The sequence below is a fragment of the Punctularia strigosozonata genome (assembly GCF_000264995.1).
Source record: "Punctularia strigosozonata HHB-11173 SS5 unplaced genomic scaffold PUNSTscaffold_11, whole genome shotgun sequence".
Taxonomy (NCBI): domain Eukaryota; kingdom Fungi; phylum Basidiomycota; class Agaricomycetes; order Corticiales; family Punctulariaceae; genus Punctularia; species Punctularia strigosozonata.
The window spans coordinates 489821-506444 of record NW_006767443.1 but is presented as its reverse complement, the minus strand read 5'-3'; the positions used below and the strand labels follow the sequence as shown (position 1 = coordinate 506444).

At 55.6% G+C, this 16624-nt stretch overlaps 5 protein-coding genes across 5 annotated transcripts; 3 read left to right on the top strand and 2 right to left on the bottom strand.

Moving 5' to 3' along the window:
- Positions 1-3562: 3562 nt before the first annotated feature.
- Positions 3563-4030, top strand: PUNSTDRAFT_136908 (uncharacterized protein; the record flags this gene model as incomplete). Its single annotated transcript, XM_007386520.1, has 4 exons — positions 3563-3629; positions 3691-3805; positions 3867-3949; positions 4008-4030. The coding sequence occupies 4 exons, from the start codon at positions 3563-3565 to the stop codon at positions 4028-4030; spliced, it is 288 nt and encodes a 95-aa protein (XP_007386582.1).
- Positions 4031-4516: 486 nt separating this feature from the next.
- PUNSTDRAFT_127539 (P-loop containing nucleoside triphosphate hydrolase protein) lies at positions 4517-5794 on the bottom strand. Its single transcript, XM_007386519.1, has 5 exons — positions 5731-5794; positions 5520-5674; positions 5383-5461; positions 5304-5328; positions 4517-5242 (listed from the first exon to the last, which is right to left on the bottom strand). The coding sequence occupies exons 1-5, from the start codon at positions 5767-5769 to the stop codon at positions 4671-4673; spliced, it is 870 nt and encodes a 289-aa protein (XP_007386581.1). The 5' UTR covers positions 5770-5794; the 3' UTR covers positions 4517-4670.
- A 213-nt stretch (positions 5795-6007) lies between these two features.
- On the top strand, positions 6008-8462 carry PUNSTDRAFT_54425 (uncharacterized protein). Its single transcript, XM_007386518.1, has 8 exons — positions 6008-6291; positions 6363-6431; positions 6499-6765; positions 6827-7073; positions 7132-7265; positions 7346-7918; positions 7979-8131; positions 8202-8462. Exons 1-8 carry the CDS (start codon positions 6049-6051, stop codon positions 8349-8351), a joined length of 1836 nt encoding a protein of 611 aa, XP_007386580.1. The 5' UTR covers positions 6008-6048; the 3' UTR covers positions 8352-8462.
- Positions 8463-9778: 1316 nt separating this feature from the next.
- Positions 9779-14176, top strand: PUNSTDRAFT_73633 (delta DNA polymerase; the record flags this gene model as incomplete). The annotated part of the gene is made up of 24 exons (XM_007386517.1): positions 9779-9887; positions 9950-10021; positions 10071-10150; positions 10199-10309; positions 10365-10534; positions 10591-10666; positions 10723-10814; positions 10872-11032; positions 11085-11327; positions 11391-11608; positions 11662-11709; positions 11760-11946; positions 12003-12209; positions 12264-12415; positions 12469-12585; positions 12645-12768; positions 12826-12989; positions 13043-13137; positions 13187-13272; positions 13323-13382; positions 13433-13489; positions 13539-13688; positions 13744-13872; positions 13926-14176. The coding sequence occupies 24 exons, from the start codon at positions 9779-9781 to the stop codon at positions 14174-14176; spliced, it is 3159 nt and encodes a 1052-aa protein (XP_007386579.1).
- A 109-nt stretch (positions 14177-14285) lies between these two features.
- Positions 14286-16532, bottom strand: PUNSTDRAFT_136904 (cytochrome P450; the record flags this gene model as incomplete). Its single annotated transcript, XM_007386516.1, has 16 exons — positions 14286-14466; positions 14517-14548; positions 14607-14815; positions 14872-14901; positions 14960-15002; positions 15060-15164; positions 15220-15239; positions 15297-15390; positions 15442-15568; positions 15625-15721; positions 15775-15814; positions 15871-15914; positions 15971-16070; positions 16131-16193; positions 16247-16372; positions 16443-16532. The coding sequence occupies 16 exons, from the start codon at positions 16530-16532 to the stop codon at positions 14286-14288; spliced, it is 1401 nt and encodes a 466-aa protein (XP_007386578.1).
- Between the last annotated feature and the right edge of the window lie 92 nt (positions 16533-16624).

Below are 16624 nucleotides of genomic sequence, written 5' to 3'. Positions count from 1 at the left end.
CCGGGAACGTGCTCGCACACGCCCGCACGCGCACCTTCGACGTGCTGTCCCGAGACAATTACGTCGCGCCCCGTGCGTGTCAGCCCGGATTAGTCCGCCTCTTTCGTCCGACCCTGACCCTCTTTCTCCTTCGCAGCTACGACGCCGCTCACGCAGTACCTCATCCGCCAAGTCAGTACGGTCGCGTCGGGTCGTGTTCCTATATGCTGACCGCCTGTGGGTGTGCCAGGGCGTAAGGATGTACGCGTTTTCTACCGGTCGTCCGTGATCCGAAGGCTGAAATCAGTTTTTTGTTGCTATTTGCGGAGGCCGCCTTCCGTTCCTCCCATGCCCGGTACCTCCTCCCGCTAAACGTTGCTCACGCTTCCCAATGTCGTACTTGTCTATTCGCCTGCTCCCCCCACCTCTTCGATCTTCTGTCCGCCAGGCTATCGTCTTATGTGTATTTCTATCCCTATTCGCACTTCGCGTCGTTCCATACTTAGTAAATTCCGTTGGAAATTATCGCTGCCGAGGGGGCTAACGGATGTTTCTGGCACCTCCCCCCCCTTCTTCTGCTATGACCTGCTATGAGAGGATTCGGACATTTGTAGAAGCGCCTTTTGTACTTGCAAGAAGACGAAGTCCATGTTTAGATTCCGGCGAAGTCGGTAGAAGTCAGATAAGATCGATGGGCTTTGACGCGTTCATATATTCGCCTTCCCCCCCCGTGCACGAGTATGGGGCTATCCGTGCGAGGGCTCGGACCGTATTGCGGCTCAATTGCATCATTGCCGCCGAGTCCTGGAGAGAGGCCGCCGCCACTCGGTGGCGTCTGACTTTACGCCTTACATGGACGATTGAAGCGCATGGACGAAGTAGCTATAAGCGCTGCGCTGGGTCTGATCGAAGCCCCCCCTGGTGCGTCTCCTCGGCCTCTCACGTTCGCACTCAGCGCCGAATCGCGACAGTGGGTGCAGTTGATCGGGCTTTGGAACGCTATATGGGTCCAAATTCACGGCGGGATGTGCCACGACGTTGAGTTTCAGCTACTTTCAGAGACAATGGGAAGCGTCGAATGCGTATTCAAAGGCCTCGGCGTTCGCGGAACAAGAGCAAACCGGTACTGAATCGTTGGTACGGACACGGTTCCGCGCGACGTCAGTGCCTCCGGTGAGTATACATGGTCTTCCATGAGACGCCGGTCTTTTTGTCACTGGTCATAATCTTGCAGAATTTGATTGTGTCAAATGATCCGGGAGTGAAATCATGAGTCTGGAGCTATTCGCGGAGATGATCGCGGCACTGAGCAATCGCTGTGAAATTGCCACGAATATCGGCACAACAATATTGTTCCATGCTAGCAGTTGGGTCAGAATACGTTGTCACCCGCGGTTTCTATAGCTAGCGTACCTTCTCTCAAGACTCTTTAGGTTAGGTGCCGACGCGGAATACAAGACCGGAACAGAGCTCTTATTAGGACCGTCGCTGCCGGCGGCGCTTCGATTTAGCAGGAATGACATTTCGGAGAACGACGATTGTGCTCGGGGCGTGGTGGGACTTACACGGCGTATAAACCGGGACTCTCCCGGCAAACTTAGTTTGCCATGTGTCCGTAAGGAGCACATTTGCGACTGCCAAAAGCACAGATGGCCGCCTTTGTGGAAGTGGACCAGTTCCGGACGATCTTATCATGCGATCCAGAATAGCCTTTGCCTCGCAAAGCGCCGATATCAGAGTTCGCCGCTCCTCTCCGCACTGGGGGACCAGTAGCTCCGCCTCCGCGTAGTAACGGAGTCCGCATCAACGCAGGTCGAGACCAGATCAAAGGCTCTTGTTGTATTGCGTGCCAGAATAATAGAGCATGCTGTCGCAAATAGATTGTATGGCGCAAACCTAGCATGTATAAAGATGCGGCTTACGTAGTACGTCCAACGGTCACTGCGCCATTGTCTAGGCGACGTTGGTTTATCACCGGTAGATCGGATGGTTGAGGACTCTTGACCCCGGCGTTGCTTATTGTTGCCCTTAAGTTGGAGTGGATCATATCCACGGGCCCACGGGTGTATCGCGAGCTTGAACACTGCCAGGAGATACCATCTTCAGGTAGTCCGTTTGGCAATTTTGCCTGTGTTGTCACAACTTCGGTTCCCTCTCCCATGGCCCGTGCTATGTGATCGCTTCAAGTCCACCCATCCGTGCTTGCGGACAACCATACATCTCCGGGTAGTACACGTCGAGGATACACCGTAAGCGCGAAGCGGGCTCGCAAGAGGCCTTCGTATCTGCGAACGAAGATGACCCGCTCACTCGCGAACCGGCACGTCTTGTTGCCCTGGATAATTCGCCCGTGATTAGACGGTTTCTTATACATCTTTCATCCGTCGAATGGGTTTTTTTTACCGCACCTCGCAAGAGCATCGCCAAACGCACCATCTTGTTCATCTCAGCTTCGACGTCATCACAAGAAGTCGCGGCGTCGGAAACTAGGGTATTCTGCATGACGATAAGCTGTGAGATGTCATCATAGTTCCCCGATTAGCAATCTTAAGGCAGAGACACTAAATAACACTTTTCCCGTCACCGATCCCGCTTTGACCGCTTAAGACTACACCGTCCATGGGTGGATAGGAGCATCCTGGCCTTCGATGGTGGTACGGTGCGTTCAGCAATGCTACTTCTGGTCAACAAGACTGAGCGTTCGATTTCCGGAGACTTTCTATCGGCAACCGACGAATCCGGAAAGTGGTTAAAATACCGACCATGCAAGTCACGATGAACAGATGCCGCAGGTCATCGGGATCGACGTCGAATGCGTTCGCGGTTAGAGTGGCGATGTGACTGTACTCGCACCTACCGGGCCGAAGCGGGGTGTTTGAAGAAGACGGCGAAGGCAAGGTGCTGCATCCACTTCGGAAACGGCGGAGACGCCGCCCGGCCAACACCCAGCGCAAAGTCGTACGATCCGCGGGAGAGGATCAGGAAAAGGGTGCGTCTTGCGCGCCTCGTGTTCACCACGCGCCGCCCTCGGGGGCGCCAGGATCACGCCGTCGACCTCTCGAGAGGGCCCGCCGTTCCCGTTTTTGGGCACCTTTCCGGCGTGCTCGTCGGTGCGCACGGCGGCCTCGAGGCTGCATTGCGTCCCATGGCTATTGGCCCGGCCGTACGTTACCAACAAAGCGGTGTGACTGTGCGCCTTTCCCGGGCCATTCACCGGCCCAGTCCTCAGGCGATTTGGCGATGCGCAGTCCGTAGGCAAAAGCTATAGAGCGCAGCAGGTACCAACGAGACTGAGTGCCCGTATCGACGAGAATGAGCCATGCTACTCTGGAAACAGGAGGAACTTGGCGCGGTCGGGTGGCGCTGCAAGCTGCATACATTGATTACGTATGCAGGTCTGCGTTCACGGCAGGGGCCCCGGCCGGCGGATGCGGAAGGGGTGGCGGGCGGGAACCAGCCCGATGACCGAAGATATTTGTGGTGCCCACTCACCTCGGTTCACTCATCCACTCCCACCACATCCAACGCCTCCAGTGCTACCACCCTTATCACCCCAGCTTAACTCTCCGCTTCTACGACCATCATGTCTGCAAGAGATTACTACGGCGGCGGTGGCCAGCAGCAGCAGCAACAGTACTACCCCCCTCAAGGTGAGACTTACGTCGTCTTGAGGCCTTGAGGGTCGTTACTGACGAGCTCAACTGTTTCCAGGTCCTCCGCCCGGCCAGGGTGGATACTACCCCCAACAACCTCCACAGGCGTACGGCGGTGGACCCGGATACGGCGGCGGCTACCAACCGCAGCCGCCCCCGCAGACGGTCTATGTGTACGTCGTCCTTCCCCTCGCACCGTGGTCCACATAGCTGACGATAACTCTGGTTTCACAGCCAGCAGCCTGCGCAGCAGTCGAGTGGTGGCGGCGGTTGCACGGCGTGTTTAGCCGGCATTCTGTGCTGTTGCTGCGCAGAAGGTGCGTGTTGTCGAGCAGGCTCCGGCCTCCTTAGCGCCGTACTAACATCGCCTCGCAGAGATGTGCGACTGCCTGTTCTAAACGAATACCCGCATCTCCACCTCCCCCCTCTCCTCCCATGCCACTGACGACCGCCGTTCGACGACGCACGACCCCATTACTCTTCGCGGGGAGGGTGGACTGATAATGAACCCAAAACAGCATTTCGCAGGAACCGCGTGGAATTGCGCAAAGGACGGTCTTCTAGTTCAGCCTGTGTAATAAAGTGTCGATGGTATTAGTACCCGTTGCCCTTGGCGTTCCGTCGTTTGCATGCGCAGGTAAACTGCGAGCGATCCTTCCTCGGAGGGCGAGCCCGAGATCACCGCCCATTGTCAACGCTCGTGGGACTTCGCACGGACAGCATCCCCATCAACATAAGACTGAGTGCTATGATCGACGTTTGATATTTATAGCGACACTCGAGAGCCGGTCACCGTCAGACCGAATGATGAATACGCGCACAGACTTAGTATCCGTGGTATCGTACATAGCAAAGGGCAGAACGTCAGGCCTTCTCCGGGAGAAATGAATACACCGCCACTTCTGAGGGGCCGGTGTGTCCGAGCATATGGAGGAATTGATTCAAGATAGTTCGATGGGTTCGTCCCGCGAGCCATGACCCAGCGACTGACCATGAGCGCTATCATTCGCGGGCGGTGGGGGATGCCCATGCGTGTTCTCAGACGACACCGGCGCCGTTTCGGGACGGCGCTCCGGCTCTGCTCCCGATACTGGCACCGCGCCGCCAACCCGTGTCCGACTCCTGAGGTCGGTCATACGGCGTCCCATACGGCGCCCCACCTCGCCCTCGCCCTCGCCCGCGGCCCGAGCCATCGTATGTCGTGGGCCGTCCTCGCGATCGGGACGCGTACGGTGACCCCCGGCCGCCCCCGCGAGGCCGAGCTCGAGGGTGGTCGCCGCCGCGGTTGGAGTGGGCGTGGGCGTGAGGACCTGATCTTGGAGCGAAGTAGCGGTCCAGGCTGGTCTGCGGGTTGAGCGGAGGGGGCGAGCTTTGGAGGACGGAGAGGATAGCGAGCAGGTCCTGCTTCGTGTAGGAGGGGAGCGAGTGCACTCGAGGAGAGGGCGCGTTGGTTGGGTTGGTGCTGGAGGGGGAGGACCTAGAGGGAGAGGGAGAGAGCGCAAGGTAGCGCGTGTAACCTTCACGGGGGTTGGGTGGCTCGTAGGTGTTGCGAAAGCGGGCGAGGACGGATAGACCCTGGGCGGGGTCTGTGATGGTCGGGTGGTCGGTGCCTAGAGGCAACGGACGGAGGGGCGTCAGGACCAGTGAGGAGCAGAAGACCTTTCGACGGACGTGTTCGGATACGTTGTTGACAAGACTGTAGGAGTATAAATATGAGCACAGGGTATGAATGGGGCAAGGAGGGACACACGTCGTATGGGGTGTCGAAGTATAGTACCCATGGCTCGACGCGATTCTCGCGCGCGATGGCTATCCAGGTCGATCGTTGCCTGCAGCCCAGTCAATCGACGCGTATATGCGCGAGAATGACGCGCAGACGCGACGTACTGCGCGTCCATGTTCGTCCTGTCGATGCATACCGAGCGTCCCTGGGCTAACGACTCGCGCGCGAGCTGCTCGACCTTTTTCCTGTTCCCGAGCTCATCTTGGGAGCAGCGAACAAAAGAAGGGAGCTCGCGCTGCAGTGCCTCGGCGAATGTGGACTTCGATAAAGCCATGAATGGGGTGGTTCAGACGTGGATGAAGAAGGCTAGCAGACTTTACCAGAGCCGATGAGGCCGACGAGGATGAGGACCATAGGGGGAGCTGATTTGAACGTGGCGTCACTCATCATTCAGGTCTCCATGTGTCCAGGAGTCGAACTGCTCAGGAAAGCTGGTGTGTAATTCGATACGAGGAGGAAGGAGAGGGTGTAAGTTTAAGTATTCGCTGGGCGCCTAATTACATCCGGCTTTACGCGTACGTCATGACGAGTTAGGCGCCCGCGGCCGGGGCTGCTTCGCTCGCAGTCACGCCTTCCTTGTCCCCAGTCCCCGCGCGAGCAGCGTCTGCCTCTGCGTTCGACTCGGCCGCCAAGATGGACGCCTTTGAGGACGAGAACCCGTTTCAGACCGACGTCGCGCCCGCCTTCGCTGCCCCGTCCTCGCCGCCTGCATCGACGCCTAGCTCACCACCCCGACCGGGTGCGCGCTCGCCGCCTCTAAGCAGGCCGTCGTTCCCGAGCCCAGGCTCGCACGGGCGTCCGAAGCCAGCGTTCAAGGAGGACTATTGCTGCACCAGAGATCAGTGGCTACATAGTGGCGAGGACGTCGAGATTCAGGTGAGGCGCTCGCCAGGTTTTCTGCACACATGATGATAGCAATGAAGCTGATGGATCGGGGCCCATGTCAGATTGTAGACGCACAGAAAACGTCTGTGAACTCGACGTCGCCGTACATCACATATGTCATTCGTGCAGGAGTATGTTATCGTTTCTTGCAGCTACCCACATGTGACCCCGCATCAACATCTCATTTTGCCGTACCAGAACGCAACCGCATCGCACCGCTACTCCGAGTTTGAGTCGCTGCGATTATCACTCGCCAAACTGTACCCGACGCTCATCGTTCCGCCCATACCTTCAAAGCAGACCATCGGCGACTACGCCGTGAAGCAGGCCAAGGCGAAGGAAGACGCGCAGATGATAGCGCGACGGAAGCGGATGCTGCAGACGTTCCTGAACCGGGTCGCCAAACACCCCATACTGTCCAACGAACACGTCTTCCACCGCTTCCTGGACGGCGAAGTCTCATGGGTAAACATCGTGTCCTCGCCGGTCGTTACCCCCTATCACCGCGACTGACGATACCCAACAGACCGAAGTACTGCATTCTCCGCCCCTTACTCTCCTCCCGAAGAACATCCTCCGTGCGCCCGCGCACAACCCGACCGATTCCTCGTCCGCCATCGCCTACGCCTCCCTGCCGAACCCATCGCCCTCGCACCCCCTCCGCCGCCCAGACCAGCGCTTCCTCGATAGCGAGGCGTTTACGAACAAGTTCGCCGCGCACCTGCAAGGCCCGATGGAGAAAGTGACCAGACGGACGATGAAACGGTGGTCAGGTAGGATCATCTCCACTCCCTGACGGCCGTGCCGCTCGTGCTAACCTTGGCCCGCAAGAGTACTCCCAAGACCACGCAGAGCTCGGTGCCGCGCTCAACGGTTTCAGCTTGAACGAAACCGGAGAGCTCGCGGCGGCCATCGAGAAGACCGGGCAGGCGGTCGACACCACCTACCTCTCCACCACGCGCCTCGTGAGTCCCCCCACACCTCGCCCCTGCTGCAAAAAAAAAAAACCGCGTCTCATCGAAACCCGTCGTCGCATCTCCATTAGCTCCAGGACCTGGAACAGAACTGGCAAGAGCCGCTGTCGGAGTACACCCAGTTCGCGAGCATCATCAAGAAGCTGCTCGCGTACCGGCACCAGAAGCACGTCCAGGTAGAGATGACGCAGGACGCGCTCGAGGCGCGCCGGGAGCAGCTGAACGAGCTCGAGAAGCACGAGCGCGAGGCGCGCCGGCTGGAGGAGGCGCTCAGCCGATCGACGATCCGCTCCCTGCCCAACACGCCCAGCCCGGGCTCCGGGACGCCCGACCCGGGGTCGCCGACTTCGCCTGCGCTCGGGTCCGATCGTGGGGCGGGAGAGGGCGTGGGGAGCGATGCGGGCGTGGGCGTGGGCGGGAGTCAGGAATGGGGAGGCGCGAGGGAGAGGGAGGGGGAGGGGGAGAGGGAGGAGTACGGGACGCGGAGCTTGCCGCCGCATCCGGGGCCTAACCCTGTGAAGAGGCGCGCGCCGGGTATGGGGTTGTTGAGCGCGCTGAGCTATACGTTGCACGGGATGATCGACTCGGACCCGGAGGCGGCGAGGAGGAGCTCGATCAGCAAGACGCGGGAGACGATCTCTAACGTGGGTGGTCCCGATGTGCTACGACAATGTGGGGCTGATGATTCGGTTTTCGGTTCACAGCTCGAAGATGCGCTTCATCTTTCGGCGCAGGACCTCAAATACGCGAGTTCGACGATCCAGGCCGACTTGGATCGGTTCCAGAGGCAGAAGGTGGCCGACTTGAGGGAGATGTGCATCAGCATGGCGCGGGCGCATCGGGATTGGTGTAAGAAGGTATGGACGTTCGATCGAGGCATCGCCGATTCTCCACGAACGGGACTGACCTGCATGCTCGTATTTGCAGAACATGGAAGCTTGGGAAGAAGCGCAGAAGGAGATCGCCAAGATTCCTGAGCATCCGAATCATCCGCCCGAGAGCGAGGGTCAGGGAAAGGGGACTCAGGACGCGGGGCGCCCGAGGAGTGACTCGACGGCGACTATCAATGGACGGTGAGCCGTCTGCGGGGGCGGACCGTGGAGTGCGCGAGAGTTGGACAGTACTGCCTTAGGATATTATGAACATAGTTTTTCTTTCCATTCCTGCTACTACGATCTCGTATACGACACTAGGAAGGATTCGACTGAGGATTCGGATGCTATGGTCGGAGGATACGCCATCGTGTCGTCTTCTACGTCAAAACTGGTCAGACTGCTCACGAGTTGTGAGGCAACTGTCCTTTGATACTCCTCCTGCAACGTATTGGATCAAGTACGTTCTTATCCATGCGTTGCCAAATGCAACACTTGCAGATAGACTGGCAACTCCACTTCATGAGGATCCAAGTATCACCTGCACCTTTCTTGCAACAACTTCAGTTGATCAGGCTGCGACGGGTAGCCGGGTTTCCTGATAGTGATTGTTTCGATTTTCGACGATGGAACCTGGTGCGACACCCCATACTTCACGAAGTCCAGGCAGAGAGCTCAAAACCTGGCAGATTCGTTTACTGCATAGGCATCCACAACTAATAACGAGAGATTGGGAAGAAGGTAGCTACCGTTGTGGGTGAAGCCGCCAGCCAATAAGTGACATAACGACGGCAGCCTGTCCGTCCCGCTCAGTACCAGTGTCTGTATGTGGATGCATTCTGGGAGCCGGGATTCGTCGTTACCATACCGGGCGAGCTCGAGGACGGTGGGCTTGTACGGTTGTATACGGTGCGACAGTCTGCCTAAGACAGCAGTCTGTGCGGAGCCGTCCGAATTGCAGTTGATGTTGAGCGGATAACGCTCATAGTCTTCGTCTCTCGGGAGCGCATGAAGACTCGTCTCTTAAGAGGCAGAGCTCGACCGGCGACTTCTCTTCCAGCAATCGACCGAGGTTGCAGTGTCTCTCTCCAGTGTCCCACAGCTGCTCGCAGATGGAACCCATGTCATGGCATTTTGCGCAGTGTATCGCGAATGTGAGCAAATTCAGGAATCCGATGTCGCCGGGTTCGAACGAGATGTTGGAGCAACATAAGTATCGACGAACAATGAGTCCTGTGCACGTAACGTTAACCTCATGAGGTGATAAAGTCTGAAGGAAGTTCAATCACATACTGTTTCTCCGAACTCTTCGTGTGCCACGGGGAACGTGACGTGACGAAAAGCGCAGACGCGGAGACGCGATTAGTCACACCGTGGTTTCGTCACACCACGCTCTTCATCCCACCCTCGAGCCCCAGGCTAGTGCGTGAATCGGTGGCACGCGTTTCTGGCATCGAACCTCTTGTAGAACCGCGTCACTTGAATACGTGAGCCGGAGATATGCCCGCACTTACGGTCTCTGCCAAGGATAATTTGCCGGCGTCTCGGTTAGTCACTGTCGCGCCGTCCTGCGAGCGACAAGAGTCTAAGTCCCTGTGCAGCCTTGAGGACGACCCGTCGAACCAACCAGTCATGAAGAAGAGAAAGCTGAACTCGTTGACGTCCTCAGGTTCGCAGCCGACGCAATCGTCGTTCGCCGATGTTTTGGAGCGGTTGAAGGAGGAGACGGGCGAAGAAGCCGGTGAGCATCTTGTCCACCGCGGATCCTGGAGACATAGTTGCTGAAGGAAACACTATTATCAGCTGCAGAAGGAGGTGCAGACCTCTGGGCGCGGCCTGCACTGCGCCCAATCGACGAGAAACGCGACTCGATCAGTGAGCCAGGTTCATCTCGTTCCGGCCGAGTCACTCACGTCGGTTGCAGTCTTCCAGCAGATTGATATCGAGTACCACACCGAGAACTCGAGTGGAGGCGTGACTCTCAGAATGTTCGGTGTGACAGAGGTGAAGCCACACTACCGCCTTGTATGACGATTGCTAACTCGCTTCCAGGACGGCCACAGCGTTCTGGCTCATGTCTACGACTTTGACCCCTACTTCTATATACCCGTTCCGCGAGGCTTCACGGAAGACGATATACCATCGTTCCTCCTCTATCTCAACGTGAGGAAATTCAATGCAACCGCGCGCAGTTCGACAAGAACTGAATCCTCGGCAGAACCAATTAGGGGCGGGTTGTGTGAGAAAGATCGAGCTTGTGAAGAAACGCAGTATCTGGGGGTATCGAGGCGACGACTGGGTGCCGTTCATGAAGCTCATAACAGATAACCCTCGCAACGTGCCGAAAGTCCGAGATGAGCCAATTCCTTGTATATGCGGCTTCAAGCGGTATTGACATGGCGCCGTTCTTCACGCATGTTCGAACGTGGAGAGTGCGCTTTTAGGGACCTGTTCCCTGAGCAAACGACCACCTTCGAGAGCAACCTGGCGTACGTCCTGCGATTCATGATTGACACCAAGGTGCGCTGTCCTGTGCCATGATGTTTTATCGTGCTGACAAATCTGAGCCTCGTTAGGTTGTGGGCATGAACTGGATCGAGGTGCCAGCCGGCAAGTACAACCTGGTGAAGGATAAGAAGTCCCAATGCCAAATCGAATTGAGTGTCAGGTTAGTTCTCGACCGCCGCCCCACTTGGACATTGGCTCATCACGGGCTAAATGTAAGATGGGACCACTTCATCTCCCATGCGCCTGAGGGCAACTGGTCAAAACTAGCACCATTGCGTATTCTCAGTTTTGATATCGAATGCGCCGGCCGAAAAGGCATTTTCCCTGAAGCAAACGTCGATCCTGTCATCCAGATTGCGAATATGGTGACCATCCAGGGTAAGTTATATTGCTCTCAGCGACCCCTATTGCGCCTTAATGCCCTCTGCAGGCGAAAGCAAGCCCTTTATACGAAACGTGTTCACCCTGAACTCATGCGCTCATATTGTCGGCTCCCAAGTTCTTTCGTATGATGATGAGAGCCAGATGCTGCAGGCGTGGCGCGATTTCGTTGAACAGGTCGATCCCGACGTCGTCATCGGCTACAACATCTCCAACTTCGATTTGCCGTACCTCATGGACCGGGCTAAGGCCCTCAAGGCCAATAAATTCCCCTTCCTTGGACGGATGCGGAGTAAGTCCGGCGCTCCTGCACCCCCACCAGGCGCTAACTCGAACCGTTCGTTCTTGACGACAGACGTCAGGACGCAAGTGAAGGATACTCACTTTTCCTCGAAGGCGTACGGGCAACGCGATTCAAAGGAAACTGCTATGGAAGGCCGGCTCCAGCTTGATCTCCTGCAAGTCATGCAGCGTGAGCAAAAGCTTCGTAGTTATACCCTCAACTCTGTCTGTGCCCAATTCTTGGGAGAACAGAAAGAGGACGTGCACCATAGTGTCATTACGGAGCTTCAGGTGTGTCCTCTCAAACTAAAACCTCAACAATTTCACTGACGTTAGCGTAATAGAATGGGACACCAGAGTCAAGAAGACGTCTAGCTGTCTACTGCTTGAAGGTTAGCAGCACGGGAATGTTCATTCTCGACCCCATGTGACGGTGTACTAGGATGCATACCTCCCGCAACGACTGATGGACAAGTTGATGTACCTCGTTAACTACACTGAAATGGCGAGGGTGACAGGCGTCCCGTTCAACTACCTCCTCGCTCGTGGGCAATCCATCAAGGTGCTCTCACAGCTCTTTCGCAAGGCCAACGACGAGGGCTATCTCGTTCCGGTCTTCAAGGGGGAAGGTACAAGCATTGCTTCCACAGCGCCCGATGTGAACTCATACGTTGATGGCTCACAGGAAGCGACGAACAGTATGAAGGTGCCACCGTCATCGAACCCAAGAAGGGCTACTACGATTCCCCAATCGCCACGTTGGATTTCAGCTCTCTATACCCGTCGATCATGATGGCGCACAATCTGTGCTACACAACCCTGTTGGACAAGGCTACCATCGACCGGCTCCAATTGGTCAAAGATGTGGACTATATCCAGACGCCCAACAATGGTACGTGGATGCCGCTGTTTAACCGCCTGACGCTGACGAAACTTATCGCCGTAGACTTCTTCGTGACCTCGACGAAGAGGAAGGGGCTTCTTCCGACTATCTTGGAGGACCTTATCAGCGCCAGAAAGCGAGCGAAAGCTGACCTGAAGAAAGAGAGTGACCCTTTCAAGCGTGCTGTACTCGACGGTCGTCAGCTTGCTCTCAAGGTACGGGCATCATCTCCATATTGGCCCTTCTGAAGTCTCATAGCCCTGCTCAGGTTTCTGCCAATTCCGTATATGGGTTCACGGGCGCCACTATAGGCAAATTGCCATGTTTGGCTATCTCGTCTAGTACCACTTCGTACGGTCGGCAAATGATCGAGAAGACTAAGCAGGTTTGCGATGATCATGTGCTGTTCGAGAATGGCATCCTGACACCGGATGTTGATACTAGGAAGTAGAAGCTGAATACTGCATTGCGAACGGTCACAGTCATAACGCTGAAGTCATCTACGGTGACACGGATTCCGTCATGGTGAAGTTCGGCCCTTCAGATCTCAAAGAGGTCATGGCGCTCGGTTAGCGATTCGTTCGGCCAGCCGCGAGCATTTGCTGACTTCCGCGCTCCGTTGTAGGCAGCGAAGCCGCGGAGTTTGTGACCACGAAGTTCATCAAACCCATCAAGCTCGAGTTCGAAAAGGTTTACTTCCCGTATCTGCTGATCAGCAAGAAGCGTTATGCTGGGCTCTACTGGACGAAACCCGAGAAGTACGACAAGATGGACTCCAAGGGTATCGAGGTTGGTGCAGACATCCCATTCCCTCTGCCTAGATGCTGATCATCGCCGCGAAGACCGTTCGGCGAGACAACTGTCGTCTTGTGTCGACCGTCATAGAGACTTGTTTGCACAAGATGTTGATCGATCGCGATGTCAAAGGTGCAGAAGAGTGAGTTGGGCTGTTTTCTGGCGATTGCGCGCGGCTCACTGTCCTTCAGGTACACGAAACAGATGATTTCGGATCTGCTACAGAACAAGGTCGATATGTCGCAGTTGGTGATCACGAAGGCGCTCGCCAAAGCCGGTACGTGTGCTGATCCATAGACGCCGTACATGCACTGAATGTATCTCTAGACTATGCTGCTAAACAAGCGCATGTGGAACTAGCCGAACGCATGAAGCAGCGTGATGCTGGTCAGCGAGTTTCCTGAGGTTGTCTATTCTTTCCCTGACGTAACATACAGGCTCCGCTCCTGCACTCGGGGACCGTGTTGCCTATGTCATTGTTAAGGGCATAAAGGGTCTGTCCAGATTTGCTTCCCTGAATAGCGCCCACTGATTGGTGTGTAGGCGCTGCTGCGTACGAGAAGTCTGAAGACCCTATATACGTTCTCGAGAACAACATTCCCATCGACACCAAGTATTACTTGGACAACCAGCTCTCCAAGCCGCTTATGAGGATTTTCGAGCCTATCCTTGGAGAGAAGGCGTCGTCGCTCCGTGAGTGCGCACACGGCTTAGAATGGGCTTCCTGTGCTTACGGATCGCGGTTCAGTGTCCGGTGGTCACACACGATCTATCCAGATCGCGACGCCCACTGTCGGTGGTCTCATGAAGTTTGCTGTAAAGACAGTGACCTGCTTAGGGTGTAAAACGGCATTAAAAGCCAATAACAGCGTACCAAGTACGTGTCTCTTGCTGATCTTGTCGGCGTACGTTAACCACTCGATCATTCAGATGGTGCCGTATGCAACAACTGCCGCCCCAAACTAGGCGAGCTCTACCACAAGCAAGTCTCGACTACATCGGACCTCGAAGTCCGCTTCTCGAGGTTGTGGACTCAGTGCCAACGGTGCCAAGGATCCTTGCATCAGGACGTGCTATGCACGAGCAGAGATTGCCCGATCTTCTACATGCGGAAGAAAGCGCAGAAGGACGTGGAGGACGCACATGGCGTTCTGGATCGGTTTACGGATGAGGTGTGGTGAAGGCGAGGCAGATGTTCGCTGACTTAATCTTTTATTCTTCTCTGAGAACGCATTGTATACTAGCGCATCATATTGCATGTGATAATACCAGGACAACGGCATTGACCGTCTACCCGTAATCCTGTCTCTTGCGAAGGCATATTTTCGCCGTGGAATCCGCAAGACAATTCACCGCAAAGTAGGAGTTGGGGGGCCGGACCCGCGACCCATTCTCGAGTTGCACGTCGTAATGCATCACAATATGTGCGAGCATCATCTTCATTTCGTTTGCTGCGAAGAAGCGGCCGGGGCTGCGACGGTGTTTAGCATCGCAAGGTACACCTGTCGGCAAGAGACGCACCACGCATGCTTGCCATGTCCGAAGGTTAGGAACTGCGAGCGAGGACAGTCAAGTCTTGCCTTATTTGGGCCGCATCATATGTTGTCTTACCTCCGGGGATGTGTTCACGAGCTGGTGCTTTGCGGTCTCGCTTCCTTCTCTCAAATCGGAAAAGCGCCACGGGTTGAACGTGAAAGGATCGTCGTAGTTCGACGAATCTTCATGCGTAGCAATCGCCGGCGCAGCGAGAGACGTTCCCCTGGGCACAAACGTGCCGTCGGAGAACGTGTGATCTTTCAGCGCCATGCGCATGAGGCTGACTGTCGTGACCAGGTGTCAGATTCACAAGAGTGATCCGGGTAGTTTCGGTACTCACTCCCGCTGAACGAGTTAATCCGACTTGACTCTGTTGTGATGCGATGAGGCCAACGTTCTGGTATTATGCGCTCGATTGGATTCTTCACCTTTGATGAAACTGTCGATCTTGTGCATCTTGGTCATCGCAATCTAGGCACCACCATATCAGTCCGCGCTTTGCCGCCCGTTCCCCTCGTATAATCTCACCTTAGTCCACCCTTCCTCGGCAACCACTCGCTCCACCTCTTCGCGAAGAGGTTGCAGCCAAAGTTCAGGATTCGTCGCCAAATCATAGATGGCATGTGTCATAGTCTGCCATTTATAAGACATAGGTCACGGAACGCTACGCGTTGAACACAGCGCTCACCAGAGTGGAGGTGTGTATTGCTGAAGCCAGGATGAGTAAGCCTTAAAAGTAGCGTTTGCAGAGAATCGAACACACACCTGAGAAGTTGAGGTGCAGAATCCTTCTCACCATGTCGTCGAGGCCGCGAGTCGGTCCCTCGGCAACGTCCATCATCCATGCGAGGAAGTCATTCTGCGTAAACTGCGTCAGATCGTATCGGCGACCTAAAGATATACCGTTCACAGGCTTGTCAGGGTAGTCGATTCCGTATTGATTGTATTGTCGCTGGCGCTCTTCTACGAGAGGTCGCATGAAGACTGATGCCTCTTTCACTGTCTTGCCCATGTTGAGCAGTAAAGGTGCGAGTGACCTATGATATCTTCATGAATCCTGATATCGACTTCTCAAATAGGATGAGACACGTACGGCTTGAGCAGGTCCGGTATCAGCATCGAGCGATCCTGAGCAACTTGGTTTTCCATCGCAAAGCGCATGTTTAGGTTCTGCCATCCGATATCCCTACCTAGACCAGAAGTCAAGGGAGGAAAAATGACGGGCAATCAAGTTGTGACCCACACAATGGATATCCGACGAAGAATCTGTTGCTAGTGCGACACTGTTTGATGCTCGTTATTGTTCAGGAAGGGGATGACTTGTATAGAAGTGGCTCACGACAATCGTCCTCACTGTGTCCATAGCTGGAAGAATTACCCAGTCTGCATAGGCTGTAAGTGCAACGTAGCGAGGGTAGCATTGAAAGCAGAGGACGTACCGTCACCGTTTTCAGGGACAAGTTCTTCGAAGGCAAGTAAAACCTCTTCGCGGACTTCACCAAACAACGTTCCCAGGTTTTTGGTCAGCTTAGACGGAATCTACGTAGTGCGTCAGCCATCCATTGTCAGCTCATACGGACACCGGTAGAACCGACGTACTAAATGTAGATGGTACGGATTATCTATGACCGCATTCCCAAATACAAACTTCGTGGCCAGGAACTGGGGTGTGGTTGAATCCGACGCGCCTGAACGAAGGGATTCCGAGTACGCACATCAGTGATAAAATCCATGAAGGACATGGTGTCGTCCGGCAGGCGGCGCAGCTCTTCCGCCATGGGCCCGGTGGCCATCACCAACCATCTGTCCCATAAGGCAACCTTGTAGAAACCACCTTGGTACTGTGTATTGGTGAGACGACATTGCAGTCAGAAGCGCATAGATGGATCGCTAGTTTAGCATCGGAATCACCTTGACATATCCCTCGGCCAGAATGTCCTTGCCCTTGCGAAAGAAGTGGACCGCGTCAATGTAGGACAGAAGTGGATTGTTGTAGCCCATCGTCGGAATCGGTGCTAGCTGCCGCCACAAATAATAGCCGATTAGCGATTCATTCAAGGTAACGCGCCGAGTATCGTATGCCCGGCCGTAGC